The 23,032-nt window shown below is 51.3% G+C and overlaps 1 protein-coding gene across 2 annotated transcripts in view; it reads right to left on the bottom strand.

Annotated features, from left to right (window-relative positions):
- Positions 1-7,620: 7,620 nt before the first annotated feature.
- Positions 7,621-23,032, bottom strand: part of LOC309592927 (transmembrane protein 263-like) — a gene marked incomplete at its 3' end in the record, with an annotated part of 200,296 nt that continues 184,884 nt past the window's right edge. For both annotated transcript variants that reach the window (XM_082316922.1, XM_082316921.1), the window contains exon 3: positions 7,621-7,907. In XM_082316922.1, coding sequence (XP_082173048.1) covers positions 7,621-7,907 — 287 coding nt within the window. The remainder of the gene's footprint in view (positions 7,908-23,032) is intronic.

The following is a 23,032-nucleotide window of genomic DNA, read 5'->3' as shown; positions in this document are numbered from 1 at the left end:
TACTTTGCACTGTTTACTTTTACAATGTAAGAGGTAAATATAAATATAATTTATGAATGGTGTCGTCCCCTCCAGAATAACTCCCCTTGCCCCCGATGAGCAGGTGAGACTGGAAGCTGAACGTGGAACAACCTCCTCGTTTTTGATCTTGGTGCGACATGTCTGCCTGTTTAAGTCCTGTTATTGGGCTGAGCGGTTGGTCAGCGGCTTGTACATGGTTGTTTGGTAACACCTGTGATATTTCTTTGTGCCAAAAACCCACAAAAGAAAAAAAAAAGGGGGGGGGGGGAAGTGATTGGGTGGTTTGGTAAAAGCCCAACACATTTAATGCTTTATTTCTGTGTTTTCTGTAAATAAACGTGCAATAAAACTGACCTGGGGGTGAACTTCAACTGAAGACCTCGGTGACTAAACTGGGGTGGATGCACCAACACGCAGAGAGCAGCGTCTCCTGGCCTGCCCGGCTCCTCGAGGCTGGGAGCGGGCGGGGGCGAGGCTGGGGGAGCCGCACCGCAGCCCCCAGGGCGGCAGGGAACCGCAGTCGCCTCCTTTGGCACGTGCGCGTTTGCACCTGCAGCGTGTCAAAATGCAAGTAGTTAAGCCAAAAGCGAGAACCCGTGGTTATTTACAGACCTGAGCGCGTGTTGGCCTGCGCGGGGGCACGGGACTTGCCGAAGTGCCTGGCCGCAGAGCGCTCAACGGCACCGGCATGGTGAGCCCCGCCCCATCAGGCTGCCCCTTGTTGTCCCCCTGCCATGTCTGGCGCTGTTGATGCCAGCGTTGGCGTGCCCTGCCCTGGAGGACCAGAGAAAAGTGCTCGAGTTCAAGTCATAAAACTGCCAGAATGAAAACAAGCAAACGAGAAGATGGTCCTGGCAATGCACAAGCTGTTCTTTGCAAGCTGCCTGCTGCCTGTGGAAGCGGGGCCCTTGCGTGCAAGGCGCCTTGCAGGCAGCGAGCGAGCCCCTGCCACGCAGGGCCTGCGGGCTGAGCAGGGCAGCAAGCAGCTGGACGGGGAAGCCGGGCACGCAGGGTGGGAGCAATACAGCACCGCAGCAGTGCCGAGAGCCAGACACAAGACGTTGCTGGTCTATTTGATCTCTGCCTGCTAGAAAGCCGACCAGCTCCTCCGACCCGGCTGGGACAGAGTCCTCCCAACAGCCCAGCCCTCCAGGCACGTCCTGCAGACCACAGGCAGCTGCAGATGGGAAGCCACTTGGTCCAGTCCCTAGGGGACAGAGGACAGCAATGCCCTAGCAGTTTCCCATCTCTGTTGCTCCGGGAGCCAGGCAGGACGGGGACCCACAGAGACGTGACCACAGCTGGTCACATCCACCCACAGCTACACGCTCCCAGTGCTGGACCTGCTCCTGGCACAGGCATGTTTGAGCCACCCACAGCCCACCTACCTGGGCAGGTCTCATTTCCAAAGGTGTCTTCTGAAGTCTGCTGCCCCACCAGCTCCCAGCCTGAGGTCTTACCTGGGAGAGGGCGAGACTGGGTGCTGCAGTCGCACACAGGGAGCTAGGACACGCTGCCTGCACACCCACTGCTTGGGTAAGGCAGGGGAAAGCTGTAACTACATGTAATTTTCCAGCATCCTTTTCCCCCTTGAAAGACCTCTGGAGGGGCAGCTTGTTAGTGGCATTTTTCAACCTGACTTAACATGCCAAACCTGTTCCAGCTGGGCTGCAGAAAAGGTGAGCGGGGGTGATGCGTCTGATGGCCTCTCCTCAGGGCTCGCAGCTGGAGCACCTGCAATTCAGCTGTGCTGTCTGCAAGGCGACGTGGCCGGCTCCAGCCCATGAGGAGGAGCGGGGCAACGGCGTGCACGTGCTGTCGGATGGGCACTTCCTCCATCTGCCTCTCCACGGCGGGCATGGGGGCAGCTCCTAGGAGAACCCCCCACCCCAGGCACCTTCATTCACTCAGGGGCAGGAGCAATGAGCATCTTCACCCTGTCCCCTCCGCCACCAAACCTGCTCCTGCCACTGGCTCAGCACCTCCCAAGCCACGCTGCCCTGGCTGTGTCTGCGGGCGAGGACAGAGGAGTGGGGCAGGCGGCAGAGGTGGCCGCAGCCAGCCTCATCAGTGCGCTGCTCGCTGCTCTTACTGAGCAGCTGGCAGCAAAACGTCAACCAAATAAATGGCTTGATTGCCCCGTTATTAGTTACTAAATTAATCCTTCTGTCAGCACTTAACAAATGCTGAGCTGTTGGCTCCTGGCCTCGACCCAGTGAAAGGGACACCCTGTCTGGGGCCCGATCCAGCACAGCCCAGCCCAGCCATCGGGCTGCGATGCTCCCTGCAGGAGGGCTGCGCGTCCCTGGGAGCACCAGGCAGCTCTGCCCTGGGTGAGTGCCCGTGGGGCGGGTGAGGTGGCCGGGGTGGCTGGCTGTGCCCGCCCCAGTGCCCGCGCTGCCGGCCAGCTGGCGAGCAAAGGCAGAGGGTCTGGCTGCCCCGTGGGCTCCCCTGCAGCTCTGGGGAGGGACGTCAAACCGCCTTCTGCAGAAAGGGCAGGCTGCTGCAGGGGGAACGAGGCTTTTCCTCACTTCCTCAGCAGGGAAAAGCGGCTATGCAAACCTGCACGAAGGAACAGTGGCTGTAGAGGCAAAATTTCCTGTTTTCGGCTGTCGAGATCCCACTTTCAGGGCTAGGCCAGCTGTCCCCGGCCCAAAAGTCCTCTCGTGCACTGGTCTTTAAACCAACACAAGAAATTGAGTTTAGAAGTCTTATCCAAACTGTTCGTACCATTCCAATCAGGAAATGCGCCTGCAGCAAAATGGCTTCTGAATTGTGGTTGAAAGCCATGTCCTAGTTTAAGCAGGGACGGAGGTTCAGCCCTGCCTAGTGCCTCATGTAGAGCCCTTAGGGGAGTGATCTGATTTCCCAAGGAATCTCTAACATCTTCCTTCAACTGCGCTTCCTCTCCTCATTTCCCCCCAATGGAAACAAGAGCCAGCGTAACCAAGGTTTTTATTCTCAAATTTTACTGTAATTAAAATACAGAGATGCAGAATATTCCCAGAAACACACTGCAAAACAAACCAAGCAAACAAATTCAGTAGGAAACCAATTACAGACAATGAAATGATAAAGAGCAAAAGTGTTCTCTGGAGCCCAGCACCGTGCATGGGACCGTGTGGCCGCAGTGACAATTTTGGGTTGCCAAAGGGCTCCTCGGCTCCTAGAGAAGCAGAGATGGGCCCTGGCATCTGTCCCAGCAGCTCTGTGGCTCTCTCTAGCCACCTCCATGTTCCCACTCACGCTGTTGTTTTTACAAGGATGACTTTGCAATGGAAACGCAGAAATGACCCACCCGCAGGGACAAGAGCCAACGAGAGAACCCAGCAGAAAAGAAGTGGGTTAAGATTTTCCACACACAAAGCGCAAGGGGACAGAGAGGGGTGGAAGACATGCACTTCTCTCCCAGCCAGGGGAGCTGCGGGGGCAGAGTCACCCTCTCTGCCCTCCCAGCCAATATGAGTGTGGACGTTTAATGAAGGTCTTGGTGAGAGCTTTGCAGAGCTCTATCCAGAGGCAAGCCAAAAAGCTACGGGAGGGATAAAAAAGAAAGCAAAGGATAACGAGATGAGCAAAGGGAAAAGGGAGGAGAGGATACGCTTGGGAGCTCTCCTCTCAGCTGGGGCACATTCCTTGGGCATGGGGAACGCCCGGCTGTGGTGGGGCACAGGGCTGCGTGTAGGGCCACATCCCACCTCCGCTGTGGGGAGATCATGTGAAAGTCTGGGGGAAATCTGGGAAGGCGGGAGGTTAAGGAGGGAGCTGATCTGGTGCTTGGACCATCCATTGGGCACACTGATCTAGCTAAATGGAAACACCTAGCAACCATTCCTACTATGGAATTAGGGCACCAGCCAGGTGTGGACCACCACCACCACACACCAAAACCCACATTTATCCGCTTCCGTTTCCACGCTCTTCCCTAGGATGAACTCCATCACGTTCATCCTCTGATTCAAAGCCTGTCCTAAGAAACAAATTCCCTCCATGCTCCCCCTTATCTTGCTCCCCCACTCTTACTCTTCTCTCACCTCCTCCTGTCACCAGTCCCTCCTCATCTTCTTACTGTCACCTGAAAACTGGTGATCTTCCTTGTACTAGCTCACTTCATCCTTCCCTCGGTGGTGCCCCCCTTTTGTACCAGGCCCCGCTCCCTAGCATCAATGGGGTTTATGCACAATGGAGTTTTTGCCCCTTTTACCACGAAGAGGCGGTGGGAGAAGGGCTGCACCAGTGGCCAACATGGACTCTGAGCTGGCTGAAGTCTCTGTAGCAGGGGAAGAGGAAAGATGGGGCATCCGTCAGGAGCCATCAGCTTCCCCATCCAATCCAGATCCCACTGTTCCGCAACCAAAGCTGTCAGGAAGCATCTTTACTCTTAGACTGGGAACACCGACCCTGTTTTCCTTCTGCTTTGGCACTGACAGTGCCCAGAAAAGCAGCCGGGGGCTGGGTCACCTGGATGAACCGAGCAGGCCTAGCGCGCTAACAGAGACATACTTTCCAGAGGCCTTTCGAGTCCTGCATAGTTACGTATTCCTGAATGCCCATTAAGCGGTGTGAGGCCCTAGTTTTGGAGTAGATTTAATCTTCTACCCGTACCTGCTAGTCTGCCCTCTTTTGCTATTGATGGTCCACAAGTTTTCCGTTAGCTGGGCTCTAAGAACAGATTTAGGCTGTGAGTGCCCCTCACACCTCCTCTCCCCTTCTCTAGACCGTCTCGCATGGAAATGGCAGTTCCAGACAGATGGAGAGCTTTACCCCGTTTACTGCAAGAATGCACAGAAGAGCAAAAATAAAAAGATGGGAAACCCTCAGGACACCTATGGCCTTCCTTAATGCACCTTTATCCCATTTTCCATGCCTGCTCTGCACACATGGTGCCTGCAGACAACGGCTTGGGAAGGATGGACTGCCTCCTCCAGCAAGAGCCTGTGTGGGATACTGGTTAGCCAAAAGCATCATGAGCTTCCCATCACCTGCCCAGGGGTGGCTGGTGAAGTAAAGCCCCTTAGATACTATCTTCTCCTGTCCAAGGCCTGGGAGAGGCAGTTAGGACAAAGACTGTCTTCTGGCCCAATTGGTAAGAAACTGTATCTTTCTAAGAGGGCTGGTGACAGCACAGCTAGTTATGCACAAGCAGTTTTTAGCTTTGGGGTTAGAGCTGGCTTCAGAAGCAGTCTGCGATTTGCAATAAGAAATGAGATGTGCTCGGGGAGAGCGGTGAGCAGAGATCCACGCAGTGCAAACTGCCTTCCTGCTTTACGGGGCATTTGTGACAAAGGAAGAACAAACAAGACTTCTTCTGGCCTTGCCAGCTGCCATGAGCATCCCAGCACAAGTGCGGGCACACATCAAGGCCTGATCCTTCTGTGAAGCCGCTGCCTTCAGAGACAAAACCAACACGTCTGGGTCAACTTGGCCTTCACCAGAACAAAAGAGACAAAGCGAGGAAACGCACACACATACCAAATGCCGTTTCCTCTTCAGAAACAAAGATGTAGGTTAAACCACTCTCATGCTATCATCAAGAGTAACACGCTGTGGAGATCAGCAACTTCTTGCCACTGCACAGCAGGGACTACCCAGTGAAGGGTATGCAGAGACTAACACCAGCATGACTAGCACGGGAACACAGCGACTTAAGTCAGGCCCAAAACATGGATTTAATAAAGGTCTGAATGAAAACCATTTCACAAGCCCAAGAACATTCAGCAAAAATGGTGGTGGGGGGGTGTACTTAAATATTCCCTGATGTCCGAGTCCTAAGCACGAGAGCAGCCAGGAAGCGCAATGACCTCCAACGGGAAATGAAGATCAAGCCAGTTGGCTTCGGTGTCCAAAAGATAGGGCAGAAAGTAAACAAATGGCATAGATGGGAGAAAGGGGATTTTTCACATTCCTTTGGTTTCAATGAACAACACTCTTGGGCAACAGAGGGGAAAACATCCTCTAAAACATGATTTTTATTTTGACCAGGACCCTATATAAAAACTATATGCTGGAAGTGCCGAAGATGACTATGTAAACTCCTCTGCAGCGGTGGCACAATTCTGTTTACCTGGCTGAAGACATGCCTGTGGACTGATACATAGACACACGCTAACACAGATGCATATTTATAAAATACAGCACAAGCACTGCTTCACTTGCCTATGCATCCAACACCTAACGACCTAGGCTAATCACCTGCCAAAGCCAGGAGCAGCAGAGTTAATGGTGGAGCCTGTGGCTTTCCTCATTCCAAGAATTACACGGGACCTTGGAGTGAGTGAGTGTGTGTGTTTGCACGTGTATGCGTGTGTGTGCAGGATGCCACATGGCCCCTTGAGCAAGATGGGCCAGGCTGAGGATGGCTGTGACTCCCAGATGGATGCAGGTGTCTGGGTTTCTGCAGCACTATGAGTGTGGGTGGGCGACTTAGTGCAACACGGTCGTTTAGAGGAGCCGGGCTGGAGCCCCAGGAGCAGCGTGTGGAAGAGGAGTTGCTGGTGCCCCACGCAGGCTGGCTACTGCTGGAGCACGCTCAGCCCTGCGGGGAAGCGTTCTCCAACACGGCGCAGCCCACTCAAAGCCAGGCCACCGCTCCCGGGGTCACAAGGAAAGCCCCCCCCTCCCACCCTGCAGCAGAACTTGGGTGGCATTTGGGAACATGCTTGCTCATGGTTACTACTGACCTCTGTGGAGTGTGGCCTAGAGTCAAAATGCCCCTGTTGCAGATGGGGATACTGCCAGGACTTCGAGGGTCAAACCCAAGGGCCCAGTTTGTGTCTCTGTGGAGCATCACTACCTGTGCTTGCAATGTCACAGAGGCCTGGAATATGCCACTGTCAGCTGGGAATGGGAACATACAAGAGCTTTCTTCCTCCTGCCTCTCACCAAGAAAATCTGTGCAGAAGTTGATGGCCTGGGACATATGATACTCTTGTGTGGCATCATTCCTGGAGCTGCTCTGCTGAGCTTGAGGGTTCCTTCTCTGAAGGGTGAAATTCATCCAGGGAGCAAGTGATTGGGAGCAGCTTGTGGGATGGGCCCTGCAAAGAAAAGGTAAGAGGTGCAGGGAGGAGGCTTCCCCCTCTTCACAGTATCTCTCCTTTGTGTCAATGGGACTTTCTTCTATGCTTCTCCCCCAGGCAGACCCCCCGAACACACTGCCCAGAGCCAAGGGAAGGGGTGTTTCAGAGGCTGTCTTCCCAGATGAAGTTGAATTTGACTACATAACCCACACTTCAAGCAAGACATAGTTCCTCCCCCTCCCCTCTTACACGCCCCACCTCCAGGGAGATGGAGCCTGACACCCTCTCCCACCCCTCTGTGCTTACAAGAGCAAGAAGGGAGGAAAGAAACTGCAAGACAGAGACAACGGCGCCTTTAAAGCCCTCAGAGTAGAGATGGTTCCTGGTAGGTGATGAGAGTGAAAGGCATTGACAGAGGCTCTGTGAACTCTGAGCCAGGCAGGCGGTGCTGAGCAGGCTGCAGCCGGAGTCTGCTCGGGTGCTTGACCCTCCCTGAAGCGGCTGGTTCCAACTCAAAGAGGTGCTGTGTCGGGGGAGAGTATGGGCAGGTTGATCTTTTGGAAGGGAGCTGCGACAGGGATTAGTCAGCCTTGTCCTTCTTCTTTGCAGTGAAAGGGACTTTGCTGGCGACCGCACTGCCCACAGCTCCAACGCCGCCGGTCACTGCCGAGACGCTGCCCTTCACCAGTCCGACGCCAGCAGCGGGGACGCTGGTCACAGCTGTTTTGGTGAGCTCCAGGCTCTTGCTGCCCACCCAGGCGACTCCTCCCAACGTGGCCCCCACGGCTCCCCGGGTGATACTGAACAGGCCGCCCGTCACTCTCCAGATCACCCCTGCCTGCTGCTGCGGATGGTCCTTGCTGGCATCTGCGGGGAGAGAGAGAAAGGGAAAGTCAGAAGTGTCCACACCAAAGACCTTCTCCCTGGTCACCTCTTCCAGCCCAGGAGGGTTGTCCACCATGGCGCACGCTCCCGTATGTGCAGTACCTTGCAGCCCCAGACCTCTCGGTGCCTGGAGGAGGAACCAGGGTGATCCCAGGCCCACAGCATGGCAGGAGAGGACTTTGGGAGGGTAGGGAGTAGGAGCAGAATTGCCCATGCGACAGAGAAGGGAAGAAGGTGGCTCAGTTACAGCCCCAAACTCGCAAGCCTCAGTGCTGCAATGCAAAGCAAATCCCACTAACGAGAGATGTAATTGCCCTCCCCTGTGTGTTGACTAACGCCAGTAAATCACACAGACTAATGCCAGCACAGGAGGCCTGCAGACAGCAACAGCTGACGTTTGCATGGCCTGCAGGTCCTCAGAAGCATCTGTTTGGAGGCAGGTCTGTGCTAATGTCAGATGCGGGACTGAGGCACAGCACAGACCTATCTGTGAGAACTGTAATTGAGCTAGCACAGATAGCAAACTGCAGTAAAGATACAGTGACACGGACATCACCTCAGGTTGTACAAGCCCTCCAGAGATCTCAGCTACGTATTTAATAGTGTTAAGACAGTGCTTAAGTTGCTACACTATGTCACTGCTGGTTTACCTGTGCCAGCTGGATCAAGGCCAGCATGATATACCCACCCAAGCTGCCATCGCACCTGCCCGCAACACCGCAGACCTAACGTTCACAGCTCACCACTGCTCAGGAAAAGGTTGACTCTGAACTGCTACTCACGGGATTCAAACCTGACAGCTCTCCTGCCGGCCTCCACACAACCCTCTCCCTTTGCGTCAGCTAACAATGCTGTGCACAGGCAGCAAAGGCGGAGCTGCTCTTTTTGTGGGGTGAGATATTTTGGATACTCTGACTTCTGATTCATTGCCAGCTCCGTGCACAAGATGAGTTACTAATAATTGCAAAAATACAATAAAGCAATCCTGGCAGGAAAAAAAGCAAGTGCCAGCCGAGAATACAGGATCCCTGGAGCAGCAGCAGCCCTTCTAACCCATTACCTACTCAGAAGAGAGGTTGCACAGCGCTGATGCAGCAGGGCTTTAGCCCCCTGCTAAATGAGCACCCCATTTCCTGAGAAGCAGGGAAATGACAGGGATGGAAGTGGCTTTCTGAAAGCCTGCATAAAAACATGGTGCAGTCACGTGTCTGCAGGGAGCCCAGGACAGGGGCTGTGTCAGCACCAGCCACTGCCTCAGAGCAGAACACTGCAGAGGCTCCACCAGCACCCCGAGAAAGGAGCCAGTCTGCACCGCACAGCCCTGCGTGCACCGCCCCCCCGGCACGGGCGCGGGGACAGGCCTGGCATCTGTTCCTGGGACCAAAGAGGGAGACACCTCGGCTGCAGCATCCCAGTTCAGTGGCCTGGCCAGACTGGGCTGCACAAATGGACTCACCGCTAACCTAAGCAGGTGGACAAGCTTAATACAGCTAATGGCAGGCAGGCGAGAGCTGCGGGCTGGATGCACTTTCTCTTTTGAGATCCCAGCCCATCCACCACGCCCTCCAACACTCTTAGCTCCCCCCACCCCCCTTTCCCTAAAGCTCGCTGCTCCCCAAGAAGAAAGCCCCCTTGTTTATCCAGCCAGGCAGCAGCTTCTTTCCTTGATTGTTAATCGAGGCAGCAGAAAACTCCAGGCAGCAGAAAACTCCACCTGGAAACCCCCCTTTGATGTCTCCACCCACTTTCATTTCCAGGGAGATTAGAGCCAAGACTGATGTAGGCAGCGGATTTCCTTTGCCAGCAAGCAAAGACCTTGGGAGTGCCGGGAGGCTGGCCCAACCACTCATCAAGTTGCGGGGCCTTCGCATGCTGCATGCCCTGGTTGATGGAGATGTCAGACCTAGTCAGTCTAAGCAAACATCCTCCTCTCGCTGCAACTAACTTGTCTCATGCCATGTCTTCGCCACATCTGCTATTCAGTGTACTTCTGCCAAGCTATCCTGTGAATCCTTCGGAGCAGAGACCATCTTCCCGTTGTCCGTGTGCCACGCAACACAGTAAGGTCTCTAAGTGCTGCTCAAAACCAAGCTTTTTTCTTTTCTTCTTTTCTTTTTTTAAACAAACCAACCAGAAGTCTGACAGAAAACACTCAGCAGCAGCAGCAGGGCACAGATTTTATCCTTGGAAGCACCAGCTGCCCTGGGGTGCTGGATGCACATGGGTGAAGGGACAACCTGACCTTGCCAAACGGATCAGAGCTGCTGCCTGTGCTACAAGCACTCGGCAGACGGGATGCCAGTCAGGCACACTGGGGACTCTTGGATTGCACCATGACATCTGTGGGAAAGCAGAATTTTCCAGGCCTCTTAGGAAACAAATTAAGATGTCTTCATATTCAGATTGCTAACTTTTAGGCACTTAACATAGTAGTTTAAATTAGGAGATTTGATTCCTCTGGTTCCATTTCTAGCCAGGGAAGAGAAGGGGGCTTCTTCAGAAGAGGCTGCATACAGTAGCCTAACCTAGACTAGGCATGAATCTGCATTAGGCGGTGTGACAATCCTTTCCTAGTTATTTTTGTGCTGGATTCTTCTAAAATTCTGCAGATTTTGGAGTCTTATTGGAGTTGTAGGTTTCTCCCTGAGCTTGACCCAGGCTGTAGAGCTCTCCCATGGGCAAATCTCAGGACAGTGCCTGTGAGGAGTCAGGTGTTCACCAGCTCTGACGACTTGGCATAAGCCTTAGGTTACACACCTGTCTGATAATCTGGCCAGCAAAACGGAGTTTGAGAGGGGCCAGTACAGAGTTTCTGGTGTAGCCTAAGCAGCCACAGTTCCACCTGGTATATGACATATTGCTTGCCTATTCCTCAGCAGTTTCTCGACGTTGTTTCCCCCCCGCCCCATCTCCCTCAATGCTACTGAGACCCCTTGGCTCCATTTCCAGTTCAGCTGCCAGCCTCCCAGCTGCTGCACACAGCTTATCCCATAGAGCCATTCGTGTGTTTTGTCTTCAGACCGAGGGTGGGAAGAACAAAGGGATCCAGAAATTCATGAGACTTTAAAGCAGGACTCTACTCAGCGAAAATCAGACTGGTCCTCCAAACAAACGCCGTCCTCAGAGGATGGCAGGTCTTGCATTCCCACTCCCCTGTCTGGGGAAGCAGGATCCTTTGCATGCCATCGCAGGACTGCAACGCTGAAGCTCTGGGCATTAAACACCTACCGGCGCGTGCAGCTGCAGAACCAAGAGCTGTATCAATGCGGCAGTAATCTTCCTGGCTCTCCCCAGGTAAACCTGCCTCTGAGGCTACCTGGAACCCCTCTGTAGGAAGATTTAGGCCTCTGCCCCCATTTCAGTTGACCTGAGGCCACTAGAGCTGCCCAGCTATCTGAACAACACTAGTGTGAAAATCTCTTAGATGACAGATGGATGCACGTAGATAGCCCAGGGACCAGAGGGAAGGAGGCAACTGCAGATGAGATTGAGAGGGGGATGTTACTTGCCAGCAAAGAGCTAAAACATATTGGAGAAAGCGTCAGGAAATACTAATGAAGAAAGACAAGGACAAAGGTTCTTTCTGATTAAGCTAGGCAGAGGCAACAAAGCTGCAGCACACTGAAGCACCAGTGCTCGCCTGCTGCCTGCACCTGGTCTGCAGCCACTCTCATGGTCCTTGAAAGTCCATAGGTAGCAGGGAGGAGGGACGGAGGACCTGGCCCTAGGAGGGTCAGAGGCTGTTCCAGAAGAATTCCAACAACTCCAACACAGAACAGAAGCTGTACCATAAAAAAAAAAAACCAAACCAACTCAGGTTTGAATAGATTTGAAAAGAGAAAGAAATCCCTTGTTGTGACCCCAACCACAAGGGGCCGTATTCTAACCTGGCAGCAAGCTGAAATAGGTCGTATTCGTTCTATACTCCAGATGATGTGTCAAAAGCTTTCTAGCCATCCCCGGTTAGTTTGTCTTCAGGACTGCAATAAACCCCACAGTAAGCTGTCATGTAAGATAAGCATCAGATTTACAGTGCAAATTAGTCTCTCAGACAATGGAGCGAGCTAAGCATTTTGTTGGCACAGAGGAGCCCAGATTAAGGGTGAGACAGGCAGCAGAGATGAAATACACAAAATAATCAGAGAGACAGACACACAGCCTGAGCAGGGGAACAATTCTGTTCCCTGGAGCCCGCTGCAGCCCATGCTGCTCATGAAAGCTCTTCACCATCTGCCGAGCCCTTTTTCCTCTCCATCAATGACCTGGCCTTTTCAAGGGTCCCTTCAGCTTCACTTCACCCCACGTCAGCTTAGAACAGAAGAAGGAGGAGAAAAATAGATGAATAAAATGCACTCCTGTACGAATGCCGGCTCTCTGGGCTGGGGTCGGCACCCCACACAACAGGCTCTCCTCCTCGGCCACAGCCCTCCGCGGTCCCCCGGCGTCTCTCCATAGCAGGGCTCCTGCCTGCTGGGGCTCCAGACAAAACCGTGTTTTCTCCTCTAATCCTGACAGCATCTATGACTCAGGGCAGAAGTGAGATCAGTTTGTTAGTAATAACAGATACAACTTTCAAAGCTGCCACGGCGACTCCTCAGGGCTTTGCATTGCCTTTATTTGGTGAGAGAAAACGATAGCCTGCGCTGGTGCCCACTACAAATGGCAGAGGCGTTATAATTCCCCTCGGCCCCTGCCGGCAAGTGATACGACAGGCAGGGAGAACTCTCTACTTTAAGAAGGACTTGTACACCTTGCTCTTTCCTACTAACTTACGGAAACAGCCCCAAGGCAGGAAAGCTGTGTCAGGGAGCAGCATGTATGGTTTTGCATCTTCAGGACACTTCCATCGCTGCTGGGCCCCAGGTGAAGGAGCTGGGCTGGCTCAGAGACCAAAATGTAAACAGTCAATGTCATCAGTCTGTCCCTCAGCAGACGTGAGAGGAAGGGATGAGGTCACTAGTTCAAGCCTGAATTACGCCTCTGGCTGCTATTAAGTGACCACTGGTGGATTTAGGCAGGTTCCCCTACCTAGAAAAATGTTTGGTCTGGAGGAACAAGCAAGGGGTGGAGGGTCAGCTGCTCACACAGTCTAGTCCCAGCTTTGCCCAGCTGATTTTTAAGCAACACTGAGCAAATCGCTCTGACCTTTATTGCCTCTGCACCACTGTGATTGAGAACGTGTGATTTTCTAAAAGCCTTGGCTGTTGAAAAAAAAAGCGTGTACGGGAGAGAAGTTTCCAGTCCTAATGTTTCTTGGAGAAAAACCTGAAAGTTTGATTCAAGTGCACTCTTAAGGCTCTGAGAGCCCCAAATGGATTATTGTTATTTTTAACCTTGTGATTTTTCTGAGCCTACCTCAATTTGAAATGCGTGGGGCTGGCACTGCTGCTTTGCTTCCCCTTCTGTAAAGCAAAACTGAAGTTAATGATCCCTATTTCCTTGTATTGCTGTGCTGTCATGAAGGTTAATTAGGTACAGTTGGTGTGGTGCTTTAAATGGGGAAATAGTGTCTCTATCATCATGACTGGCGCTGACAGATTCCTGTTGACATTCTCAGTAGAGACGCCAACTTCCAGCTTATCTACAGAGAGGTTTCCAGACAAGTCACAAAGGCAAGAGAAAAGCTTGCCCCCTCCCCACGCACGCCAGCCTGCTGTCGTGGGGCCACACAAGTTTATCCTGCAGCTGGGACTTTCCGTTTGGGCAATACACGCCTCTTCTAGCACAAGCAGCTGAAACACTCTGACTGCTGGGCACAAATGAAATCTTGCTGTACACCTTCTAGCAGGGCCCTTCTCCAGGGAACAGCCGACACTGCCTTCTTCCAAGCCTCCTGCATGCAGCTGGACAAGGCTTAGCTGACCCTTGTGGGGCACAGCTGACCCTTGTGGGGCACAGCTGTAGCGAGCACTTACGCCTGAGATGAAGGAACTGCCGTTCATGTCCTTTCTGTCATTTTAGGATCAAAGATCTAGATCCTGCAGTGTCACAGGCAAAGCGTTAAAGGGAGCACTACAAAGTGTTTGTTCTCTAAACACTCACGCTTCGCTCCTGCCAGCAGTCCCATGCTGCAGCTGGTTGGAAATGGCTTCCCAGGCTCAGCAGCTGTGCTCTCCCTGAATGCTACAAACCAAGACGGTTGCCACCAGCAAAAAAGCCTAGAAATGCCACACTGAGTTTAGCCCTTGAGTTTTAAACTTTATCTCTGCAATCAGCAAGACATACTCGTCTCTCTCTCCAACAGGATCGGTTTGGGAAGCTGCTGCACACAGCAAAACAAGGGCAGCTGTCTCCACAGCCCGGCTCACTCCAGGGCTCTTCACTGGCACAATGAGCTTTAATTGTTCCTTGCACATGCCCCAGGAGCAGTATTAACTGCTGAAGCATCTACCTTGAAGCACTGAGAGACAGGGTTCAGGAGGGTAAACGAACAGTGATATGCAGTAGCTTGTTTTCTGCAGCTGAGCCTTCAGGGAGAAGCAGCCAAAGCTCTGACTCTGGAAGTGCGAGGCTTAGAGTTGGTTGGGAGTTTTCTGACTCTTTTTGTTGGGAAGCATCACACGTCACCGAAACAGAAATTGTTTTTAAAGACACGGTGGTATTATTGAAACTTCAATGAAAAGAGAATTCGGGGAGATCAGCCTCAGAGAAGCTAACAACCCAGTGGTTAAAACATTTGACCAGCCCTGAGTCAGCCCAAGGACTCTCCCCAGCCTCACACACACCCACTAAATGGCCCAAGCTGCAGCTGAATCCCATTTTCACTCTTTGTTGAACTGTTTCACTTTGTATGAGATATTAATTGGAGGAGAAATATAAACTTGTCCTCTCACTTTCCCAAAGGCTTTCAGTATGAGAGCCAAGATCTATCCTGAGACGGGTCTCTTATTCTTGGAAAAAATTAGCAGTTCTGTTGCTTTGCTCTCCTGCAGAAGATGACTGTTTTCTTGCTCCAGAAATCTCTCTTTTATATAGCTGTAATGGCCTCCAAGGAACGGCCAGGGTCCCCTTCAACCAGGATTGCCTGGTACCTTTTTGACTTTTAATTCCTTATTTCTCCTCTAGGTTTACAAGACTTCAGCTACTCTGGTGGCATAGACATGGTCTCTAATGATGTTGAAGACCAGGATGGCTCACAGCCCAGAGGTAATGCTCCTTCTGCTCTAGAAAAACGCAAATGACTTGCAGGACAGACAGCATTGTCTACTAGAAAGGACAGGGATCAGGTAGGAGCCTGGAGACCCAGCTCTGTTCTCAGCATTATTGCTGACCTGTTGGGTAATGACTGCATCTCCTCTGCTTCCTCTCCATCCCACCGGCCTGTTTCAGCCGTGGCTGGTGTGACTGCCCAGACATACGCTGGGGATCCGGCACGGCCCGCAGCAGAGCGGGCTGGCGCAGGCTGGGAGGCAGGAGTGAGTCCCAGCTCTGCCGAGCCCAGCAAGCTGGGAAAGGCAGGAGTCCACCCTTTGCAGAGAGAAAACTAATGAGCACTGATTGGCCTCATGGTGCTTCTTAGAGACAATCTCCCAGCTCCCACTGGCATACTTAACCTCTCATCTCAGAGACAAAAAAAGTATACACTGGAACAAACCCCTTGAAAGGTCGCCATCCTCTGATAGAGATCATAAGTGCTTAAGGATGAGGACTCACCCTTTTTATAGGCTTGTACAACAGCTGGCTTAAGGGACCCTTGTCTCATTCGAAGCAAATGTCATCTCCTACCACACTGTACAGGTTGTAACAAAGATGAGCCCACAGCAGAGTCCTAGAGCAAAGCTACAAGTAGTATTGCCTACTTGGGAAGGAAGAAATCCGGACATACCATTTCTATCTCCATTGCAACATCTTTTTCTCAATGTGAAATATATGCAGAAAGTCAGGCTTTTGCTACTTGCCAGAAAGATTGCTAAAAAAACCTATAGGATGTCTCAAGGCCACTGACAGAGTGGAGATGATCCGAAAAGGCACGAGATTTCAGCTTGCCCCCGAGAACTGTGCGCAATGGCTGCTTCCTCCCCACCCTCGCCAACCTCTGGGTCCTGCGTGAGAAACCGCAATGGTGCATTACGGCAGGTATGAACAGCAAGGGACAGCTGTCAGCTGGGCTATACCTGCCCTCTCACTTGTGTTAAAGGCATCAAAAGTGGCCACCAGACTTAGTATGTTTATGTCCCTGTCTGCCTTCAATTTCCACTCTTTGCTCCACCTACAAGTTCTTGAATCAGTCAAGAGGCTTGCTTAAAAGCCTGGCAAGAAAGAGCATATTAAGCTGCACCAATAGCTCCTTTTCCTATTGGGAGTCTCATCACTGTGACACTGAGATTTTGGATCACAAGGACTGGAATCACCTCTTGCTGCAAATATGGGCTCTTGATCTCACTTAGGGATTTGGGGGTGGAACTGGAATAAGCCAGTAGACTCAACGATTTTTCAGTGGCCTCAAGCTTTAATGGTCTGAGGAGGAGAGCTTTCAGACATAAAATTTTATTTCTTACAAACAACCCTTCCTAGCATTTATGCCCAGGCTGAAGAGACCATCTTTTTAAGCCTGCTCTTTGACCCATGCTAGCTCAGCTCTTGTCAGGGCACATCACCTCTCCTGTCAGTTCTCTAGCAGTGGTTGCACATTCTTCACTGAGCTGCTTTCAGCTGCTTGTGATAGCACCTGGCACAAAACGACCCCAAATGAATCAGAGGCTCTTGTTAAACAGCCTTGTTAATTCAGCTCTGATAAAGACGCAGGAGAAAAAAAATAATCAATATTTGTAAAATGAAAAGGGACAAAATCCATAGAGAAATAAAGGTCATTTTCACGGTTCTATGAGGCCCTTACAAACCATGGAGAGTAAATAACATAATCCAAGCTTATGTAAGAAATGACTTTTCTTCCATGCTCTAGTGCTACCCAGTGGATTTTAAACAAAGGCAGACTCAGCTAAGCCTCCTCTGTCCAGTGAGGCTAGCAGTCCTTCTCACGACAATATTGGTAACTCACAATTTATCAAAAAGTGCTTGAAGTTTGGTCCCGGCAGCAGTTTGGGAAGGGGCATGGGAGTGAAAGACAGTCATGTCTAACCAGCAGGAAGGTGCTCCAAGCTGCCAAGATCAGACATCAAAAGTCTGCTCTGCTCATTCATCAACTGTAGTGAATATTTTGTGTACTCTGCCGCCTTATTATTAAAGGCTTAATCTCTCTACCTTTTGGAAACACGATGGTCACTCAAACATTTTACAGCTGAGATATCCGAGAATTTGTCCAAAAATACTCCCAGTAAAGTTGGGAACATATCCTGCCTTGCTAATAGGGGAGGACCCAGGTTCAGGCATTTCCTCTCTCCACTCCTAGAGCAGCTATGCAACAGATGATGATGCTTTCCAGCAGGATGGCTGACACCAGTGAGAAATCCAGAAAGTCCCCATTTATTCTGATTATGTGCTCCCCACCCCTCTCCAAGGCACATGGAGGAACTGAAGAAAAAATGGAGGGCAGCTCAAAAAGCAAAGCCACAAATTTCAACTGACTGAAGGTCTGAGTGAAGATTTTTTGACTCAGAGAAAATGACCCATTCATCCCAGAGGCTATCCAGGAGTCTTTCTGTCCATCCAAGGGATAACAAGGCAGTTAAGCTAAAAGCTGTGTGCTATAGAAGCAGCTGAGCTGGGGATTTACTGGGGAAGCACGAATATGCTTGCCTGCTCACGCTTCAGCATGCCAGCAACGGGCAGGATAGGGCCTTTGTTATTCTGCTGGTGGTAGGTGTTCGATGGCATAGTCTCAAAAACTCGTTTCCCATCTCAGCTGTCAAGAGCAGAGTGCTGCAGTCATGAGCGGGCAGGTATGCTGCCTCTGGGAGCAGATGAACAGGCAGAGCATCCCCCACACACAACCAGGCTGACCGGGGAAGGACAGGACCCATCGGTGCCTCAGACGATTAGATCTATTCCAGTGCAAAAATCACACTCCAGCTCTACACCCAAACCTCTTGTGTGTCCCCTCACCTCTGTCGGTTTGAAGTGAGCCAGCCAGTTCTACCCGTTGTGTTCCCAGTGAGCCTGCCACCTGGAAATCTCAGCCCTGAATGCCTAAATTAGAGGCAGCACTAACACTGCCCAAGGAGACATCAAACCTCCTCCTCTGTGCTGCGCAGACAAAGAGCTGCTGCTTAGGAACGTGAAGCTGTGAGTGTGACAGTTCCCTTCGCTTCCTTCCATATTCATATTCTTGCTCTTTCCAGGGCAGATTTCAATGCAGCACAGCAGGGATCCCATGCGCACTCAGCTTCCCGGTGGTTACTGAAGGGCTCTGCCTGGTGCTGCAGGTAAAGTGGATTTCTTCTTTGACACTACAGCAGGACTGCCACAGAGCCGGGGTCTAGTTTGGCTCTCAGAGATGCTGGGATATCTAGGTCTCCCTTTGAGATTAGTGCTTCATCTAGTTGGAGGAATATCTGGAATAAGGGAGACTCCCGCCCGCCTCCTCGGCACAGCCATCAGCTCAGCCCTACGCTCTCAGCCTCTCTTGGGAGGTCTATCTAAGGTTGCTTTCCCCCACTGCCAAGTAGTGATAAACAGGCTCTGCTTTATCTGAAAGGGAGAAGCCCCTGTCACCTCTTGGCTTTCTCCTGAGTCAGTCTTGACTCTAGCTCAGGGTATCCCCTGTCACTGCCTGGAGAAGACCAGTTGACCATTAAGTACCAGAATCGTCATGTGTGCAGGCAGAGAGCCCGATTCCCTCCCTGCTCTGTTTCTAGTTCTCCTGAGGAGTTTCTAGCCTGCAGTGCATCTCTGTGGCACCAGGAGTGGGGACATCAAACAACCTCCCACCAGTTTCAGCAGGACCTTCCTTAACTCAAAGACGTCCCTTCAGGCTGGTGAACCCCGTTCCCAGCAGGGATTTCACGCAAGGCCAGTATCAGACATATTGCTAATACTTCTGCTCCCATTCATTTTACCAACTGCTGAAAATCTCCCATATGCCTGACTGGGATAGCGACGTGCTGGGGAAGGCTGAAAGCCTGGAGAACCTAAGACCCCTCTGGGATCACTGCCCTTCTCTGGTACCTACCTGTTTTGAATCAAAGCCAAGCAAAGCCAGACTTTGCTGTCAGAGCAAAGAGCTCAGTGGAAAAATTCAGCCGCACACCTACAGCTGCCTTTCAGGTCTTCACATTAAGACAACATTTACTGTCTTAATTCTGTAATGTAGCCCAGCCTGGCAAGGCTGTCATGCTTTTGCTATCAGGAAATGAAGGGCAACATTACCCTCCTCCACAGACTCCCCTTAAATTTTCTTCTGCAGTTCTGTACACATGGGAAGCAACAGGGCAGAACGATTGATTCCTTTAAAAATGAGGGAGTATCCAAGGATGCTTTCAAGTACCACAGTACAGGGCTGCAGGGTCTGTGTGTCAGGTACCTTCCCAGCTTTCACACCAGGGTGCCCAGCTCAGCTTGCAGTCCACATGCATGCACATGCATCCTTCATTCTCGACAGGATAAAACCTTCAGAAACTCCAGATCCCAACATGCCACACTCTAGCTTGGCTAGTGCAATCATTACAGAAACTCATTTGCACCTTTATTTTCCTCCCTTTGTTTCCAATCAGATACATACAGGGAATGACCGGAGTGACATGAATCTAATCAGAGGCTGACGCCACATCAGAAATCCCATCAAGCTATCTTCCAGTCCCAACAGGCCCTCCACTGAAACAAAACATCTTGTCATGACCTGGAGAACCCCTGTGTACATTGTGTCCCCAGCAGGGATTCTTAATAGGCTCAGTAGTCAGAAACTGGGTTTTATTTTAGAAAGTGCGAACAAAAATCCTTAAATGCCCTCCTAGATCTCAATGGTGCTTTTCTGGACTTTTTTCCTAGCAACAAACCAACTCTGTATTAAGGAATTCCAGGGAGAGAAATCTTAATTCTCCAACAACGCTACAGCAGAGCCCAAATGGCCTAGGAGACCTCCCCCCCGCCCCATTTCATGCCTGCTGTGCACAAGCACACATCTGCTTAAGTGAAAGCTACGGCAGCAGGACACTTGCAGTCCTGTTCATCACTCAGCCGGAGCAACCTAACGGGGCCACTTCAACCCTCAGCTGCCTTCAACTTGGAAAACCCAGCTGACACCACCAACCCTAGCCCAGGCTGCAGAACTTACCATTCCTAAACGCTGAGCCCCATTTCTGAAATGGACTAAACGACACATGGCCTCCGATCCGCACCTTCCAGATTTCTGCTTAAGAAGTTTTATCAAGCCTCCTGCTGCCCCATTCAAGTACCTTTCCGGCTAGGGGCCATCCTGAGCACAGATAGATGCTGTCTGCTGAGCCCTAAAGGCCTCTCTTCCCCTACAGCAACAACTTGGCTGTCTGAACTCTTAGCTGGCTGATGGCAGCACCTGGATGCCATCCAACGGCAGTAAGTTTCTTGCAGCTGAATATGTTTAGTCCCTCTCCTAAGGCACAGTCTCCATTACACAGCTATTGTTTATGACCCCAATTATCTCCCAGAAACTGGTCTTTGCCTGCAGTTAATAACCAAGGCTAAGTGATCAACCGTTAGGACTCTAGCAAACTGGTTGTTAACTTCTCTGTCGACCAAGTTCAGAGTCTTTTATTGCTATTAGAAACTCAGATTAACGATGCATAACAGAAATGAACTCTCCTGTGACAGAGCTAGGTGAGGCCAGGTGAGGGGGAAAAGAATAATTTCTTTTTCCTGGAGGTATCAGCTGAGCAGGGCAGAGACGAGCCTGCCTTTACCTCACTTCTCAGCCTCCCCTGATGTCTGGGAGATGACAAAGAACATCTTATTTTGCAGAGTACTTTAAGCTTCATGGGACCTGGATCATGTGGGCAGATCTATATGTAAAATGGGCTCACTCTCAGCAAACTGCTTTCAGGGTCCTTTTCCAAACTCTAATTCCTACCCTAGTATTTCAGATTACCAGGAGTGAACAAGAGCAGGCCAATACTGCAAACCCCTGTGGGGCAGGAAAACGAGACCTCACTCCAGAAAGAAAGGCTATATAGACCCAGCGTGCAGTGTGTAGAAATGAATTTCAGGTTTCAAGGGGACATTTATGTGCAATAACGGATGTCTTGTCAGCCTTTCCCAGCCTACTCCTCACAGGCTCATCTTTGTAAAGCAGCCCTCCAACAACTCATCAGAAAATAGTAGTTTAAATTCAGAAAAAAGCTAATGCTGCTTCCCTTTCACAGCTCTTGTCTTCCAAATGCTAATGGGAGACCATCAGCCTTGCGTTCACAGGCTCACAAGGGTCACTAGGTATCTTATAGGACATCATTTTCTCAAGAGATTCACTAACCCCTACTCCACAAAGCATAGAAGTCTGATTTTGGGGAATTACCACCATGGTCTTGGGTAGCCAGTCTGTCCCAATCTATACAGAGACACTCTGAGAGCACCAGAAAAATAAACTCGGGCAGTACAGCTACGCAACCATGGGGCTCTGGGACAACCCGACAATGACACGGGAAGGGGAAGAGTGGCTAGAACAAGTGTAAGGATTCCTGGTTGGTTATGCACAACATTAGGAGTTGGTACCTATGAACGACTTTGGGTGTAATGAGCTCACTGCCTGAATCTTGGAGTGTGACTGTCTCCTCCTGCTGCCACGGATATGCGGGGAACAGGGGAAGGAACAGGGCACTGTTTACTGGAAGGTCTTCTGCAGCCAACCTCTCCTGCTCAGATGCCTGCCCCTCCAGCTCCCTTCTGACATCTGAGGAGCCAGCACCGGGACAGCTGACATTCAGGACCCCATCCTCGAAATCTACCACACGCTGTCCAAAAGACATTTATTCTCCTACCACTCCATGCGTCAGCTAGGAAGAGGCAGACAAGGAAGAAAACCATCAGAAACAAAAGAGGGCATTTTTCCCCGTCTGATCAAATGCTGGATGATAGAAGACCACAAATGTGTGTCACCATGGGCGAGAGCTGGGTGAGGATGGATGCCTCTGCGCTATCAGTAGACGGTGAAGGAAGACCCAGTGATAGTTAGAGGAAGTAACAGATTTTCTGGCGGTGTGAAGAGGATGCAAGGATCATCCTGCACTGATGAAACAACGCTCAAAGAGTGGAACATTTCCTGCAAAAGTTTGCTCATGCTTTTTCTGTCCTGCCCAGTCCATTCCCAGCCACAACCCCCATAACCACGTGAATATGGTGACACTTTCTAATGAAGGTGGAGCACTATTCATTGTGTGTGTGGCTGCCATCAACAGAGAGGCTCTGTCAGCAGACACCCCAGCACCCAGCTGCCCCACAGAGGCACCTGAAGTGCAACTGCAACGAGCACAAACAAATGCTTGTGGTGTGAGGCCTTGCCTGTAAGTCAACGGCCACCAGCTAGTGACCATGTAGCAACTCACAGGGAGCCTGTGGGCCTGCATGGTCCAGAGGGGAGCTGAGCAGCTCCCGAGTCCTCAGCTGCTGTCCTTCACCAGGGCTTGGCAAGAGCGACATGGCCACCACTCCCAGAGACTGCTCAGGCAGCTTTAAAAACACACTCTTTCATCCTTATGCATGGATTTACTTATTCATGTATTCTCAACAGAAGCACTAACGGCCATAATTGGATCCATTACTGGGCTTATTAGAGCTCTCAGTCACTGCCTCTGCAGCCTCGCGCGGTGCCGGGGAAATGCACAGGAAGAACAAACAGGGCAGAGGCACGGCCAGCGGCAGGGGCTTTAAAAATTCGTTAAGTTGTTGCTGTGGCAACTAAAACAAAATTTCTGGCAGGGACTGCGATGTGTGGGGAACTGTAAACTTCTCCATTTGCGGAAAACATTGGTCATGTCTCTGGAAGGGAGGTGGAGGAAAGACAGAAAGAAGGGCTCTTTTCAGAGACTGCTACAGCAAGAGCCAAAAATGGTCTGCTTGCAAATTTATCCTTATGGCAAGCCCTGATGACGGTTGGATTCTGCATACCAGAGCTTCCCAGGAGCCAATGCACCGAGACAGAGCTGGCGTGTATGGCAGAGCACTTCTAGGTATTCAGTCCAGCTGGTCCTGATTGCCAGGAAAGCAACTGAATCGCTGCACGGACACAGGCAGTGCTGGAGTCC

The sequence above is a fragment of the Platalea leucorodia genome (genome assembly GCF_965183815.1).
Source record: "Platalea leucorodia genome assembly, chromosome: 7".
Lineage (NCBI taxonomy): Eukaryota > Metazoa > Chordata > Aves > Pelecaniformes > Threskiornithidae > Platalea > Platalea leucorodia.
Note: the sequence above shows the minus strand (reverse complement) of the source record. Positions and strands in the feature narration are given on the sequence as shown.